The sequence below is a fragment of the Sinocyclocheilus rhinocerous genome, unplaced genomic scaffold (assembly GCF_001515625.1).
Source record: "Sinocyclocheilus rhinocerous isolate Xijiao unplaced genomic scaffold, SAMN03320098_v1.1 scaffold77, whole genome shotgun sequence".
In the NCBI taxonomy this organism is placed as follows: Eukaryota; Metazoa; Chordata; class Actinopteri; order Cypriniformes; family Cyprinidae; genus Sinocyclocheilus; species Sinocyclocheilus rhinocerous.
In genome coordinates this window covers 117,993-134,112 of record NW_015635045.1, presented here as the reverse complement: position 1 = coordinate 134,112, position 16,120 = coordinate 117,993, and the positions used below count along the sequence as shown (strand labels likewise).

The 16,120-nt window shown below is 37.9% G+C and overlaps 1 protein-coding gene across 3 annotated transcripts in view; it reads right to left on the bottom strand.

The window, feature by feature from the left end:
- The window catches only part of LOC107746344 (stAR-related lipid transfer protein 13-like), a 58,313-nt gene that overhangs the window by 7,059 nt on the left and 35,134 nt on the right, over positions 1 to 16,120 (bottom strand). For 2 of the 3 annotated variants that reach the window (XM_016560498.1, XM_016560500.1), the window contains exons 3-11: positions 11,003 to 11,084; positions 5,739 to 5,802; positions 4,157 to 5,463; positions 2,879 to 3,052; positions 1,751 to 1,910; positions 1,479 to 1,677; positions 1,157 to 1,367; positions 802 to 913; positions 464 to 685 (exon numbers count right to left, since the gene is read on the bottom strand). In XM_016560498.1, coding sequence (XP_016415984.1) covers positions 464 to 685; positions 802 to 913; positions 1,157 to 1,367; positions 1,479 to 1,677; positions 1,751 to 1,910; positions 2,879 to 3,052; positions 4,157 to 5,463; positions 5,739 to 5,802; positions 11,003 to 11,084 — 2,531 coding nt within the window. The remainder of the gene's footprint in view (positions 1 to 463; positions 686 to 801; positions 914 to 1,156; positions 1,368 to 1,478; positions 1,678 to 1,750; positions 1,911 to 2,878; positions 3,053 to 4,156; positions 5,464 to 5,738; positions 5,803 to 11,002; positions 11,085 to 16,120) is intronic. The other variant, XM_016560499.1, reaches the window with a different exon arrangement.

The following is a 16,120-nucleotide window of genomic DNA, read 5'->3' as shown; positions in this document are numbered from 1 at the left end:
GTGACGTAGACATGTGGGGGCGTGTTAGAACGAGCCATTTTAGGTAGGTGTGGCTGACTCTTAACTTTTATAAAGAATATCTCTTTGGATTTGAGACTTTAGTCTTTGCAACTTTACAGATCTTTTTTATGCACCAAGAGCTTGTAACACTCCAAAGAGAAAGGAAAAGAAATCACATCATATGACCCCTTTAAAGTTGACATGAAATTAAAATTCACCCTATTTCCTAAACACCATGTTATTGACTTTATCGTGAATGATTAATCTATGCATGTTTCATTTTTTTATTATTTGTTTTGACATCTTAATTATTCATCTTTAATAACTCCATCTTCCTAACAACAGTCTTCTCTCTGGTGACAAATGCCAGACTTCTCTAATCATTTAGTCCGGTTAAGTTCCACCTGTCTTGCATTCGACCTTGTAGTCAAACTTGCTTCTGAGAGTATGTGTATATCTCTACCTTTTTATAAGCCAGCTCAGTGTTGTCAGGTCCGGGGGCATGGTGCCAGCCTTTACTCCGCTCAGATGCCTCTCTGAGAAGACACTGAATGTTGTCTTCTAGGTACGCCCGATAATCCACAGGCTCGCCCAGGGCATTCACCCCGAGCCCATGGAGAGGCAGCGGCTGAGCGTCAGCAGCCACATAAGAATTCCTAGACTGAAGCATCATTTCATGCGGGATCTGCAGAAAGAAACAGTGACAGAAAGCTGATCAGTGCAAAAATGAGCTGCTCCCTGTTCCCACAAATGAATGGTTTGCCTGCAATGCGTGACATCAGAAATGTAAAAAGTGGTTACCTGGAATAGCTTCTTGCATTCTGTGATCATGTGACTAAGGCAGTGTGTGGCAGCCATGTTCTCACTCAGGTCCTTGTGGTCTGGTTTGGCTCCACCCTTCCTGCTCATGAGCCTGTAACAAAACCAAACATAAGTAACAATGACCAAAGAAAAAAAGAGAGAAAAATTAAGAGAAGCTGACAAGAATACAGGCAATGAGAGATGGGTAAGCATTTTGGACTACGAGTTGTTCTGGAAGATTAAGCATTAATTTCTGATTTAATTGTATTTCCTTTGACTTATTATGCGAAGTCACTTTTCTTGTAAGGGACTTTGGCTGGTCCCCTAATAAAGGCAAAACTTGACCCACACACACCTTGGTGAAGCTCCATCTTTCTTGGAGGCATTCAGGTGAAGTATGGAGGGTGCGAGACAGACAGCCAGATTCTCCGCAGTCATCTGGTTTTCCTGTGCAGATGCAATGTCACTGAGGAAATAGAGCAACGTCTGTAGAACCTCTCTGTTCTCATCTGGCAGCAGGATCACGGCTGCCTGCACGGCCTGTAAACGCTGCTCTGCTGGAACGACTACACACACATACACACCGGGGAGAGAGCTGTAGAGCTGATTGAAACAATGATGCATTTGGCACATAAAAAAATGTGAATTTGCAAACATTAAAAATATGTGTCACTTACACTGGTACACATGTAAAAAAGTGTCTGTAAGTTTGGAGGTGAGCACGGGTTCAGGCAGATCCCTAAAGTACTGTTTAATCAGGTCAGCCACATCATAAGCTGATTGGCCCTGGTAGGTCACATGATCGGGGGAATTCTCATTGAGCTGCCTGAGGGCCTGGATTCGGGATTTAACCCCCGATTTCCGGAATATTCCCACCTGTAGAGAAGAATTAAGAGATAAGAAGCGGAAGGGGAAAAAACTGTGTGGATTTGTGCTTTTGTTTACAGACCTTCTCTAGACACTGGCTGCGCAGGTATCTCATTGCCTGCTGGATGCTCTGAGGCAGAGGCTGACCAGTTCGCTGGACGTTTACGATCAGCGGAACTCCAAACACATGTTTATCTTTGTAATCTGGAACTTTGGAACGCTTCATAAACTTCGGAACCACCCTGACCAATGGCAGAAAAAAAATTTGCATTTTTAATTATTCAAGTATATACTGATATTATTATGTACCATATTCATGCATAGATGAGAAAAGGAGGTTTAAGAAGCACAATAGCACAATAATCCAATATATGGATGTCCAGAAGGTCATATCATTCAAAATCACAGTGGCGGCTGTAGTGAGTGAGCAAGACCGAATGGAATTGCAGTAAGTATGTATAAACCCTGTGAAAATTGAATCTGTTTGCTGCTTATGACACTGACGCTAGCCTTTGACTGTGGGGTGTGTGAGAATGGACAAAAGAGGAAAGATAATGCCTCCTCAGTCATTGGTGCAGAATGAAATGAATGATCTTTTAGATCTGCGAGCCATGACAGTGTCTAATAGACCTATAAGCTTCTCATCAGAAGTCCTTTCTTGCAGCTGAAGTATAAAATGGACAACTGCAAAAATTATAAACCAATTTACACTCCGTTTCTGCAATGCCAAATAGAAAATTACTGAAGAACGGATCAGAGAGTGTGTGTGTGTGTGTGTGTGTGTTTGTTTGTTTGTGTGCGTGCATGCATCTGTGTGTGTACATAAATAGAACTGTAATTTTAGCCCTGTTGGCAGAGGTAGATATGGACTGTAGTTTTCATAAGCAATTAAAAGCCAGCGGGGGAACAGATAGAGAGCGAGCGAAAGATGCTGTCATTAACCGCATCTATTAGAGCTGTTTTACTCAACTGATTGTGTGCCATTAAAAAACACTTTTGGCAGAAATGAGATTTCTTGTCTCAGACATAAGACAGCATTAATGCCACAACTGACCTCATGAGTCAGATAATGTGTCCACCACATCAATATGTGTACACAATCATACTCATTTTTTAGGAGGGGAACATGCCTTGAGCTACAATCTTGTGGGTTATTTAGAAAATATGTAACAATGTATGAGTTTGTGTGAATGAGAATATGCTTTCTCACCAGTTCCAGCCCTGTTTGGTGGTGTCTGTGTGTTTCTCCAGAATGGCGGTCAGTCGTAAAAGGCTGAATTTCTGCAGAAGATTTAGCTGAGCAGCTGACTGCCTGTTGATTTCTAAAGACGCAGAGGTCACGCTCGGACGATGAGAGTTCTGGAAACTGTGCCAGCGCAACTTTCTGTGGATAGAGAAATGGGTGGTAGAAAGAAAAAAACAACAATAAAAGGATAAACAGATGGATATAAATATAAAAGTAGGCACATTTACTTGGATGTAAGGGACACATGTCTCAGTCTCAGGTGAAACAAAATAGGGTGAATGATACCCCAAGCTGTAAAAACGTACTTGATCATTATTTAATTTCAAGAAAACATAAATTTGCTTAAACAAAATTGCAGTGTGCCTCCCCCTCTAATACGGACTCCATTTTGTGCATTGATCTCGGTGTTAAAATGTCAATTTATAAACAAATAAATAGAATTGTTAATTTGCAATTTTCACAGAGCCCACTGGTCTAACAGCAGGTTAGCTTGCATGAACCCCAATTTTGACCTGCTTCAAATTCAGCCACTCTTATTCATATGTTATAGACCTGTCCTCCAGAACTATGTTTGTCACGCTCAGGCAACCCCTTCTTTCCTTTCCTTTTTTGTACTTTTTTTTTAAATTTCTTTAAAAAAAAATAATTGTTTGCTCACTATCACTATTTTTATTTAAGTGTTTTTCTCTATTGTCTCCATTTTTTCTGTCTTTCTCATTTTGTAATGTATCTTCATTTATAAATAATTCATAAAAAAATAACCTACGAGATAAACAAGTATGTTAACTTAGCATGTTTCTTAAATATCTGCAAACATATGGTATTTTTATGCTTTAGTAGAGTCAAAAACTTACATACAGCACCTTTAAATACTTTTATTGGAAAACAAGAAATGTATTTTTCCAGTAAACAAATTTGGTGTATCCCAGGGTTCCACTCTAGGTCGTTTAATCTTCATCTGTGATGAGTTTGCATGAAGTGGAATTATGTTTTTAATATGGAGGAGAGAAAAAAAGAACTATTAAATCCCAAACACAGATGAGCTGCAAGTAGGCTTTCAAGGTACACACAGCTGTCACCGTCTCCAGACAGTTTACCAAAAGACAAATTGAGTATCTCTCACTCTCCATCACATTATTTCACAGCACTAGAAACTCCTTGTCTAGATAAGTGCTAACTTCACTCAGTGCAGTGTGGACAGGCCAGAATTTTCTATAAACTCTAACCACCAGTTTTACTCACCTGCTGGGTCTTGTGAGTGATGCCCCCACCCCTGAGTCCCTCCTTTCTCTCATTCCTCCTTCTCCCTCATTCACAGAGTTTTCTGGACTATCATAATCGCTCACGGTTGTCCCAACATCCGACATGGATTGCTCATCATAGTTCAGACTGCTGGGTAATGTTGTGTCGGCCGTGGATTCAGTCTCTGCATTTGATTGGTCCTGCGGTTGAATGCCGAGTGACCGCGACCATTTGTCGATGTTGTGCTGTAGCCCATGTACGTGCTGTAGAATGTCATCCAGATGCTGGAAGGCTTTCTCTTTTCCAGGGTCAAAAATGTCACATGGACTACCTGGTGTCTCAGGAACATTGTCGTAAAAGCTTCCAATTGAGCTCAGAGAGTTCCTCCTTCTCCCAAAACCTGAGAGAAAGTCTTGCGACCCACTGCGACTAATGCTTCCATCCAAGGACAGGTCTCCATCTTCTCCTGCCCAGTCAATATGGTCAGGACTTTGAGAAACAGAAAGTGGACAGAGACTTTCGATTGAGAGAGATTTGGGGAAAGTTCCAGGCTTGTGGTCAAAGGGGAGGTGGACCACACGATCCTCTTTCCTCAGACAGTTGTTTTGATTGGTTAACTTGGGTATCTTCCAAGTTAACTGGTAGTCTTCCAGGTAAAGGCACGCTCTGTGAGGCTTGAGCTGAGTGGCTTTCTGGCTAACGTTACTGCGGTATTTTGTATGTGACCTCCATGCCACATCTTTGGCAATTCTGCACTTATTTGTGGTTTGGCCAGGCAAACTTGCATCAGATGTACAGTGCAGACCTGAGGGTGGCTGGTGTTGAGTTACCGTTGAAATGTTCCTTGGGACCGTCTCTCTCTCGCAATCTCGCTTTTTTATTGATTCTTTCCTCCGTAAAAACGATCTAGAAGGACGCTTTGGCTTCTCTCTTACAGACGGCAATGAAGATGAGGATCCGGTGTCGTCGTTCTCATCTTGGCCGGTTGAGACACAAACTGACGATGCACCCTCACCCACTGTGACGTCACTGAAAGCTGCAACTTCTGGAAAAGTTGTTTCCCGGGCACTGTCTAAGCTCAAGCTGCTAGCACTGAGGTCGGAGGTCAGTGAGGTGACTTCTAGGAGACTATTGTCACTCAGCACGCTATCGCTACTGCCTGAGGGTCGTAAGGTGGAGGCCCGGTTGGCAGCAGGGGCAGGGGGCGGAGAGAGAGTGCGGAGACGGGACCAAGTTTTACTTTCACGCTGAAACGCCCAGCGAGAGCTAAGGGCGCATGCGTCATCCTCTTCCGAGTCCTCACTCTGCTGATGGCAACACACAAATGCGCACACTTGGATAATGAAAAGCTTTTTCCATTGAAAGTATTGTTGCTAAACAAGAGAACCAGATTTCACTCTACTAAAAACAGCAAGAACACAAGGGCAAAGATTAGACTTAAAAGGATTGTTTAAGTTAAGTGTACAAGCTACCATCAAGTGGAAATAAAAACTAATGAAAACAGACAAGCAAAGATCAGTTGTCGGCAGATTATCAGATCACATAATTGAATTAGAAGTGGATGGCATGCTTGTTTGTTTACCTGTTTACACTGGAAATGAACCTCTAAGCTCATCGCAGCACATTTGTTTAGGGTTGTTAGCCTCCTAAAAACACACACATAGACACAAGGAAAAGCGTATTTGAGTGATGTATGATTTAAATTCACATTAAATTTACTTGCATATTCTGGTCGATGGGGCGAGTTGGCATAGAGTTTAAAAATCTTGATCGGTAAATAAAAAAAGCGGTTGGTTGAATTTTTAAACATGAAAATAACCTTTCAAAATCTGGGAAAATGTACAAAAATACAAAACTTCACAAATCATCTTCAGCATCCACACTCAACTACGGGAGATGATTCAGATTTTTGTAAAACATATGCCAAGTAAACACATGAGCATAGTCACAAAACCAAAGAAATTATGAAATTCAGTGGTGATCTGGTATAGTAATACTAGGTGTAAATGGACTCTCCATTTAATGGTGAAAATCATTCATTTCTACCATTTATTTATACATAGTATTTAACAAAAAATATTTAGCTATATTTAGCCATATTTCATATTGCTAACGTTACACTAGTTTTGTATTAGCTGCTCAGTACTTCACACATTTATAATGACTGAAAATACAGCATGTTAAATTAGAATTATGTGCAGACTTGCTTTCCGATCATTGATCTCTCTCAATATATAGATTATCTATATTATGGCTCTGTGTTTCCACTTTGTTTCACATCGGCACGCCACTTGTGGCATCACTCGGTAACTCACATTCATATCTAGAACTCAGACTTTCACACTTGTAAATGTGACTTTGCTTGGTCATTCATGTGCTTGGAAATTGTAATTATGATAGTTCCTCACCTGAAAGGGCACATTAATATCAGGTGTAAATGAGGCCAATGTGTCCTTGAGCAAGACATTTAACCTCAGTTTGCCTCAAGGGGACTGTCCCTTTAATTAGTGTACTAGTCACATTGAATAAAAGTGTCAGCTAAATGACAGCATAATTTGAGTACAAATTATATGTTCTTGTGGTTAAGACAAAACCACAAAGTAAAACATCAATGCAAATATGGACATATTAACTGTTAACAGCAATTGCCAGAGCACTATTTAGCTTTATTGTTGTTATTCTCTCAGCAATTTATCCAAGCCACAAAGATCAACACATTCAGTGAGTGTGTTTGTGTGTGTTTTTCTCGATGTTGACCGAGCCCTGACGATGCTCCCAACTGAATTGCATTAATGCCACACACTTGACAGAGTGATGAATCTATCAGCCCATGTATCTTTTCTAGAATGGTTTGAACTTGACTCTGCTGCTCACTCCATCTGTGCCCGATCGGCTCTGACACGACAGTAGTTTTGTTAGAGGTAGAGAGGCATTCATCACCATGTCATTATCTGATTATCAATCTGTTTACAGTTGATGTGAGTGGCCTCGTAAGCGATGCGTTTATGAGCATCTGGCCCTCTCAGTTAATTATTGCACTCAATGTGCACTGTGTGATCTCTTTTCGCCTCTTACGTGTACATATGTAAGATGATGAATGATTTTCATGTATGTGAACGTCTCCTTATGATTCAGCTGAGAAAATCATTGCAGTTGAAGTATAGATACTGCGAGAAAGATAAATATAGTCCACATCAGCCAGTATGAACAACTACAAGCATAAATGACTCTCCGTTTTGACTGATGGAGTCGATTTACACCAATGCTCACAGTCGTAACACGTATAGTCACACTTTTGCGTTTGGCACGAGTGGCCACAGGATTTCTGTTCGACATATTGCTTTTTCTGCATGACAGACCAGAACTAATCCTAGAAAACACAAAGACACAAGAGGGGAGTGTGTTCAGTGTGGCATTTGAGATACAGATAATAATAGAGTCTGTGAGTTTGGGCTCATCAATATATTAAACTAATTACTCTTGGTGAATAATAATCGGTAGGAAGACAATAAGGATAAAGAGTGCTAACAATAGGCTAGCAAGAAGCTCGAAAGAACACAAGAACACTCACAAAGACTTCAGCTGTGTGCATCATTAGATAGCTATTTTTGCTTGTGTGCTTGTCTGCCTTTTCTCTTTTTTTCCATATGAATTAGCTATTTTGTTGGCTTGTTTGTCTTCTTTCTCTTTCTTTTTTGAAAGAATTAGAAAATTCAGATTATTAAGAATAGGAACCAAACCAAAACTCCACAATAGAAAATAAATAAAACAAGTGATTGTGTCTCAAGCATTGATGGTGCTAGCAACACCAAAGGTCATGGGTTCGATTCCCAGAGAATACATGTAACTGATAAAATGTAGGACTTGAATGCAATCTAAATGCATCTGCCATATGTAAAAATGTAAATGGTCATCTTATGAATCAGCAGAATTCAAAAATATCTAAATGTGGTCCTTCCTTTTTTAAAGGCTTTTTTAAGGACTGTTTTAAGAGGAAATTCAAAATTTAACAGGAAATTTGTGGTTGCAAACAACTAGAATAAATATATACTGCTCCCTACTTGATTTTGAAAAATCTTAATCTTAAAAAAATAAATTAATATAATATATGGCTTATTTTGTGTTTTAGAAGCAATCTTGTTTTAAGCCCTGGTTAACTTATAACACTGATCTGAACCAAATCTTTTTAATCAACACAATCACAATGTAACACTAACCACAAGGCTACAGCTCCAATATAAACATGCTTTTTTCGATTTCCAGTAGACAGCTAGTAGACAGCATGAAATTTCACCTCTGCATTTTTGATGAAGTATACTTGGCAGACTAGTTCATCTTAAAGATATTTGCTAACATGGCCACACTGACATATTCACTCAAGCAGTGAGACAGGCTCTGTATGGAGCAAATTCACAGAGAGACAGTCAGGGATTTTTAAGTGCACTAGTAACCTGCTGTGACTGAAAGACGAACAGATGAGCTCATCATCTGACTAATGCAAGAGGGTCATCGGGTGTGAGACGGCCAGAATATATTCAGAGCAAAACAAGTGATTCTGCACAGGGAGACTGATTTTTATAGTGCTGTTGCAAGAGTGAATACCTTAACCAGGAAAAACTTTGATTCAACATACTAATACACACTAGGGTTGTGATTTAAGACTTGTTTGTTTGTAAAAAAAACAAAAATATACAATATCAAAATCATGGATCTCAGATTCTTTTACTTCATTAAACAGACTGGGGCACAGTCTCAAGACATGTTTTATTCAATATATACATGCATATTGAAATTGGTTTATGTACTGATAAATCAATACATGTTCATTTGTGACCCTGGACCACAAAACCAGTCATAAGGGTCAATTTTTTCTAAATCGAGATTTAGACACCATCTGGCTGAATAAATAAGCTTTCCATTGATGTATGGTTTGTTAGGATAGGACAATATTTGGCCGAGACACAACTATTTGAAAATCTGGAATCTGAGGGTGCAAATTGATGGAAGCGATTTACTGGATTTATGCTTTGATAATCGTACTGAATATTACCCAGATGTAGTTTTTGATAAAAATTTGATTTTCTCACCTTTTTGCTCAAAATTATGCATTTTTATGAAACCTACCTATATTCAAGTGTTGATAAAAAAAAAATGCTTTAAGCTAGAATAAAACTGATTTTTTTTGTTTAAAAGTAGAGGCTCTGATCTTTATATTGGTGTATTGAATATTCAAATATTCATACAGCAAAATATTCTGGAGGCCATCAAATTTTAGTGAAAATCATCAAAATCGCTGGCGGTGGCTGGCAACTTTTTTCAAAAATGCTGGCGGGGAAAGAGTTAAACAAAGGCACTTACTGTACCAATATAGCACAGCATATAGTCAAATCTATATATTCAATGTGCAAAATAACAGTCTTAGCCTTTCCTTCCAGTGACAGGGTAACCCAGACAGAAGCTACAAGAGTTTGTATTAAATTAAATGATACTGCATAACCACAATACCAAGCTAACATGTTCATAATTTATCAATGATAGATCACAAATGCATGCTATTAATTGATTGTGAACGGCTCTGAAACGCAAGACTGTAGAATGTGCAACAGCGGCACAGTTTGACTTTGAAATGTGCAGCACTCACATGTATTTAATTAAATCATTGCCTTTTGAAGGCTGTATTGTGGTTCCCCTTTTTCTGACCCCAAGTTCAAGACCTCTTAAAATTATAATTAAGAATTTTATTACACAATTTAAGGATAATTAATACTTTTTATGAGACATTTTAAGACAAGAACCCTGCACCGTAATGGGTGAGGTACTTATAAATTGTATACCCTGCCTGAATGTTAGTCGCTTTGGATAAAAGTGTCTGCCAAATAACACAACAGATGCTTTTGCAGCTGTCATTCGATGGTCTTTCATATTATATTACACTCTACATTAAAAAAGGCTTAACACCATGATGAAATTAATTCAAATTATGGAAGTTGAATTATTTAATCTATTAAAAGGTTCGTCCATCAGGCGCCCAAGGCTGTTTATAAGTTGAAGATATCAGTTTAGCATGGAATACAAAATTTTGGAAACAATTCAGCACTAGGAGACACACCTATAGCTTCATTTTCTTCACAGCTTTAAATGTAGATAACTATGCGCAGCACATGCATATAATTTAGAGTTCTATTATTTCACATTTTGCTGTGTGTGTGTTTCAGTTCTCTTAATTTATCGAGCCACCCTGATGTTTTTTTTATCAGTAGCTAGCAGCCAAGTATACAGTGTGTAACAAGCCACTGTGGGACAAATGGTATATTCAGTCTCCATCTCTCTCTTCTTCTATCGCCTTAGGACCAGTGACACCAGTTGCACCCCGGGAAATATAATTTCCTCCTCTCTGTTTATTCCTTATCTTTTAGAAAAGGCCATTCACTCCAATGTGACTTCGGCAGGTGTGACCGGTCACTTAATCACGTATTCCACATTGAGGGGTGAAGAGAAAAAGAATCAAGTTAAGAATAAAAAGGAAACATACAGAACAATGAAGCATAGCAAGGTCTGCTGACACAAACGGCCTGTCGCCATGGTGATTAGAGATGGATATTAAAAAACTATAGAAAATGACGGATGCCCCCTCATGACATGTGACTCATATTATTAAACGTATGTCATAAACATTATTATTAGTATACTTTATGAATTTTTATCATGTGTTATACTACCTTGAATGCCATAGTGCAGCCAGGTACAGAGGAAGTGAAACGCAGACCAGAGGGGATTATTGGGTAGGATGGAATATTTTTAAAGCGCTGTAATTAATATTTAAATGAATATGTAATGGTTTCTCACCTGCATAATGCCTTGAGAGAGTCCTGATCCAGAAACTCATGGTCTCTCCTCACAGCAGAGATCTCAATGGGGAACAGAGATGCTGAAGGCACACAGAAACGCACCAATTAATTCATTCATTCAACTGCATAATAGGGGTAATTAAAACCTACTGAGACCAATTGTAACATTTAATCCAGTGGTCAGTAAAAGGGAGAAAGAGAAAGAGAGGAAGCAAGATGAATCACATAAACATCACAGGACATTGTCAACTTTAACCCTCACATGAGGATGCAGGGAAAAATTGAGTTTGAGTTGTCTGGCAGTTCAGTGACAAAACACAAATAAACAGTTATTAGCGTACGCACATCAACATTTATAAAATTGATATACATGCATTTCTGCACTATTCCTCTATATTATACATGTTATAATGTTTAATTTGCCGTACTTGTAGTTGAGTATTATGGAAGGCACTGATAAAATGCATTATTATTACTATTATTTTTCTAATTGTTTGGCATCCTAAAAAAAACGTCATTGTGAATGAAAACTAAAAAGTGGTTTGAATTCACTTTAAAGTCCTGGAAAGTCAATGCAAACACTTTTTTTAATTTTTTTTCAATGAACACAGATTGATGCATTTCACTTTCATTTAAAATGTCAAATTGCTTTCGGGGGGGAAAGAGGTTAACCCTAATATCTTATGGGAAACACTGTACAGTATTTACATTAATATATTTATAGTTTTATGACTAAAGATGTATGTTTCTTTTTGTTTTATTTTGGTAGAGGACAATAGAGAGGAGACAGGAAAGTGGAGAGAGGGTGTGGTGGGATGAGTTTGAGACATAAATGTCAGATTTGAACATACATGTCCCTGTTAACACAATAGATAATGGGCCTCATTTATAAAGTGTGTGTACGCACAAATTTGATCTTAGAGTGTGCGTATGCTTAAATCCACGCCGATGCTCATATTTGTAAAAACTGCCTCTGATGTGAAAAAGTGCTTAGCATCACGTCAGGGTCGGAGCAGACGTACACGCTTTTTCTTGTCGGAGTACTGCAGGTTTTTGGAAATGTAAGCTGTTCTTGCAGTAAGATCAAATTTAGGATGGTTTCTGCGCAACATTCTATAAATGATGCCCAGTGTGTTTTGACCATGTACAACACAACAAAAATATATTTCCGCTATAATAAGCTTAAGCCTGTATGTTTAACAGGGGTCCATGACCACTTGGGGGTTTATGGCGGTACTTCCATGGCTTTCATCAATTTTATATATATTTTTTTAAACAAAAAAAACAAAAAATGTGTTAAAAGTACAATATGATAATTATAAAATAGCTAAAATTCAGCTTTATTTTTAATTATGTCAGTAATGATTATTGTAATGTTATTTAAATTTGAATTCTACATATGCTTTGTCCATTCATCCACTAAGGGGTCTGAAAAAAAGAGAACCTTGGATGAAAGTTGAAGAACCTTGCTCTAAAATATAGAAATGCATACACTATGACGGCAATTATATCTTGCAGCACTTTTTTTTTAGATGGAACAAAGACAGAATGTGAGTGTGTGTACACCTGTGTATTGTTTGTGTGTGTGTGTGTGTGTGTGTGCGTCAGCACTGCTGAGGTGTCCCGTTTCCAGCTTTTGTTTCAACCTCCTTCCCCTCTGAGTTCCAGGTCCAACTAATGACAGTAGTGCAGGAAGTAGTGCCAGAAAGCATTCAGCTCACACCACAAAAACAAAAGAGAAAGAAATCAACCTGCTGCCAATCGAAGTCACACTTAAGTCAAACTAGGCATTTCTACAGTATGCAATACAGTGTCAGTGTGAACTTAAAAAAATTATCAGAGAACGAGAAGTTCTTCGTTTCTCTTTCTCTCAAAATGTCTCGGTTTTGAGTGTCCTTATCACAGGAGTTCAACGAACACCAACGAGTTTTCTTACACACACACAGGCAAACACTTAAGTTTTTCTATTTCATACTCTGTTTGAAGGAAATCAGTGTGGTTGCTCAAATTTAGAAGGCGAATTCCAGACACGAATGAACAAACAACAAATAAGAGCGTCCAGACCAGTCTACCGCATTTAATGTTTTGTTTTCCTAAAAAATACAAGCATACATGTAGATACAGAATATAAAATATTCCTTTTCCTCATTTGAAATCCAGTTATTTTCTTGGTGGTTTGAGGAAGCCCAACCGATCTGTTTGTTGATACTCCAGTTTAGCCTCAAAACAAAAGTGACAACAATTGTCCTCATTTATTTTTTCCAATAAATAAATTTTTATTGTCATAAGCTCACTTTTCAAAAGGTATTATTACACATGGGCCTGTTTTCAACAGCTGCAAAGAGACAAAACACACACCAGCATCCCTGCTGTTTTAAAAGACCGCACCGACTATTGAGTTTTTAATAGAGTGTCAGGGGATGATGCAGAGATAAAAGTCGGAAACCGCTGACTGTTACACTGAAACTGGACACCAATACACAACAGAGATCACACAATGCCACAGCACTGACCTATACCGATTCATAGCAGTTATTCTGTGATCAGTCGCTAGATCAAAGTCTTGCTTTATTTAACATCACATCTTCTTTTAAAGTTATGTTTATGCAAATGTCAAGAGGATGGATGAGTCCAAGTTCACTTTGATATATATTGGTTAAAAAAAAAATCCAATACAGGATCTACGCAGAGAACAGCGGGAACATCCCGGCAACCAGCATATCATTAATTCAGCACATCTCTGTTTCTGTCACAGCCAACGCGGGTCAGGCCACTGCCAGCTTAGTCTGTGACGTGCAACAGGAAAATACACAACTCTGTCAGAGGAAGCCAAGCAGATGACAGGTGTTTGTCAGGATGCTTAAATGAGACGAGTGAACGGAAGTGCTGTTTCATTCAGCTTTTACATTTTTATCAGTGTGCAGGGGGCAGAATTTTGAAGGCAAGAAAACATTGACAGTTATTTGTTTTAGAGAAACAAAATGAATTCATTAGTGTGATTAGCTATAAAAAAATATAATTATTTCAGAACTAACACAGACAATCAAGCACTCCAACTCGTGCATAAAAAAAAATCTGTAATAAGGAGACACGAAAACTCCAGGTGCTAGTGCAGGCAATGCGTCTCACCGGACCACACTTACCAAGAGCTCAGAATAGTAATAGTAAAGATCTGTTCAAGAACGTGTTATTGCAAACAAATGGTGCCTAAAACACATTTTTCTAAGTAATTACTAGCAATGGTCCAATATTACAATTTTGGCTGAAACACACAAGCTGATAATTATTTTTTATCACTAATAACCGATTAATGACCAATATAAAAATTCTAGTAAAAAGGTTACATTTAACAGTGTTTTTATATTATTAAAGATTATTACTGCTAATATCGGCTGATAATTATATGGTATCATGTAAATACTGTGCAACCCAAGTTACTGCTTTTAGCTTGACACAGCATCTTAAAAACGCAGTACTCCTGTTGAGAAATGAAATGCAAATGACACAGTGAGGGACAGAAGTACAGCATGCTCAATGGATTGTACTGTTGTTTAACAACATACTTTACCAATCGTTCAGCTGACCAAACATCTTTCAGAAAGACTTTGAGTAAACAACTGTTTTAAAACAGTTTTGGAGTTTTGGAATGACATGTGATCTAAAAACTTCATACAGTACATGCCATTGTAAAGACCAAGTCTATTTCTCACAGCCTTGTTTTCATCCTTCATCCTGTTTTCATCTTTAATTAACATTTTAAATGCAAAAGCATTGGAAGGCTTAATTAGGAAGGTGACAAAGTTTTTAGATTAAGAAACATAAGAAAAAACAAACCTGACAGAATCGTGGCTTACTAATGAACAGAGAACCATAATTTCAACAACAACAAAAAAAAATCTCTCTTCTATTATTAAAATGCATTAAAAAAACACTTTTTTTCAGAGACATTTTGGTCCTTATTTCATATTCATAAGTGTGAAGCCTACTGAGGCATGATGTTAAAAAAAATCTGATTTATCTGCGTTCAGGTGCAGGTTCAGCCCTGCCAGTGAAATCTGAGTAGGCTAATATTAGAACTTGTCTGTGGATTCGTCATTGTCTGGGTCACGGGTACGCCTGCTTCACACAGCACACAGCATCACCGACAGAATCCTGCAGGTGCTGTACCAGTAAAAACATCAGGAAGTAAAGAAACATAATAGTGTGGCCTTTTGAGACCACACATCACTTAAAAAGAAAAAAGTTAGTGTGATATGGGCTGCCCAGGCCTCAAATGAGTTTTAAAAATAGTTCGGAAAGAGTTTCTGTGTTCACAGATTAAAAAATAACTCATCCAAAAATTAAAATTCTCTCTAATTACTTCAAATCGTTCCACAACTGGAGATTTTTTTTATTAAAGAGTATTCTTGTGTATAAATAGGCTGAGTGCATCAGACTCAAAAAATGTAGGCTTTTATGTTTGAAATCTAGGTCTGTCACGATAACAACTTTTTGTTGTGCGATATATTGCCTCAGAAATAACTGCGATAAGCGATATCATTGTCATTTTAAAGACCATTTTATGCCACTGAATATATAATCATAATGTAACAGCATAATAATGCAAGAAGGCCTACACACTTCCAAATGACAACAAACTTTTAATTTAAGAAAATTTAGATCATGGAAATTAAGTATCAAAATATTAGATACCTTAAAAAACCTGAATAAACAGTAAATAAACATTTTCTAACAAAAAGTGCAAAGTAACAAGAAAGAAGAAAACTGCACAAAGAACTTGTATGGAGATTTTTTCATCTACAGATTTTTCCCAGACCTTCTTTTCTCTATAAAATAAGGGTGCACACTATTGCTGAAAAACACAATCACTACTTAGCAGTCAGATGTCCGTATGCACAAAGGCACAGATCCCCAAACAAGGTCATATCTGCAGATGAAACTTTTTTTGTAGAAGCATTTTTTAAAATTTGAACTAGCACCTCATGACTAATCTACATTATGTACAAGAAGCTGCAAAAGACACAGGCACAAGTGGAATGTACAAAACATGGTGACATTAATTTTTAAAGTGGTCATATGATGCGATTTCAAGTTTTCTTTTCTCTTTGGAGTGTTA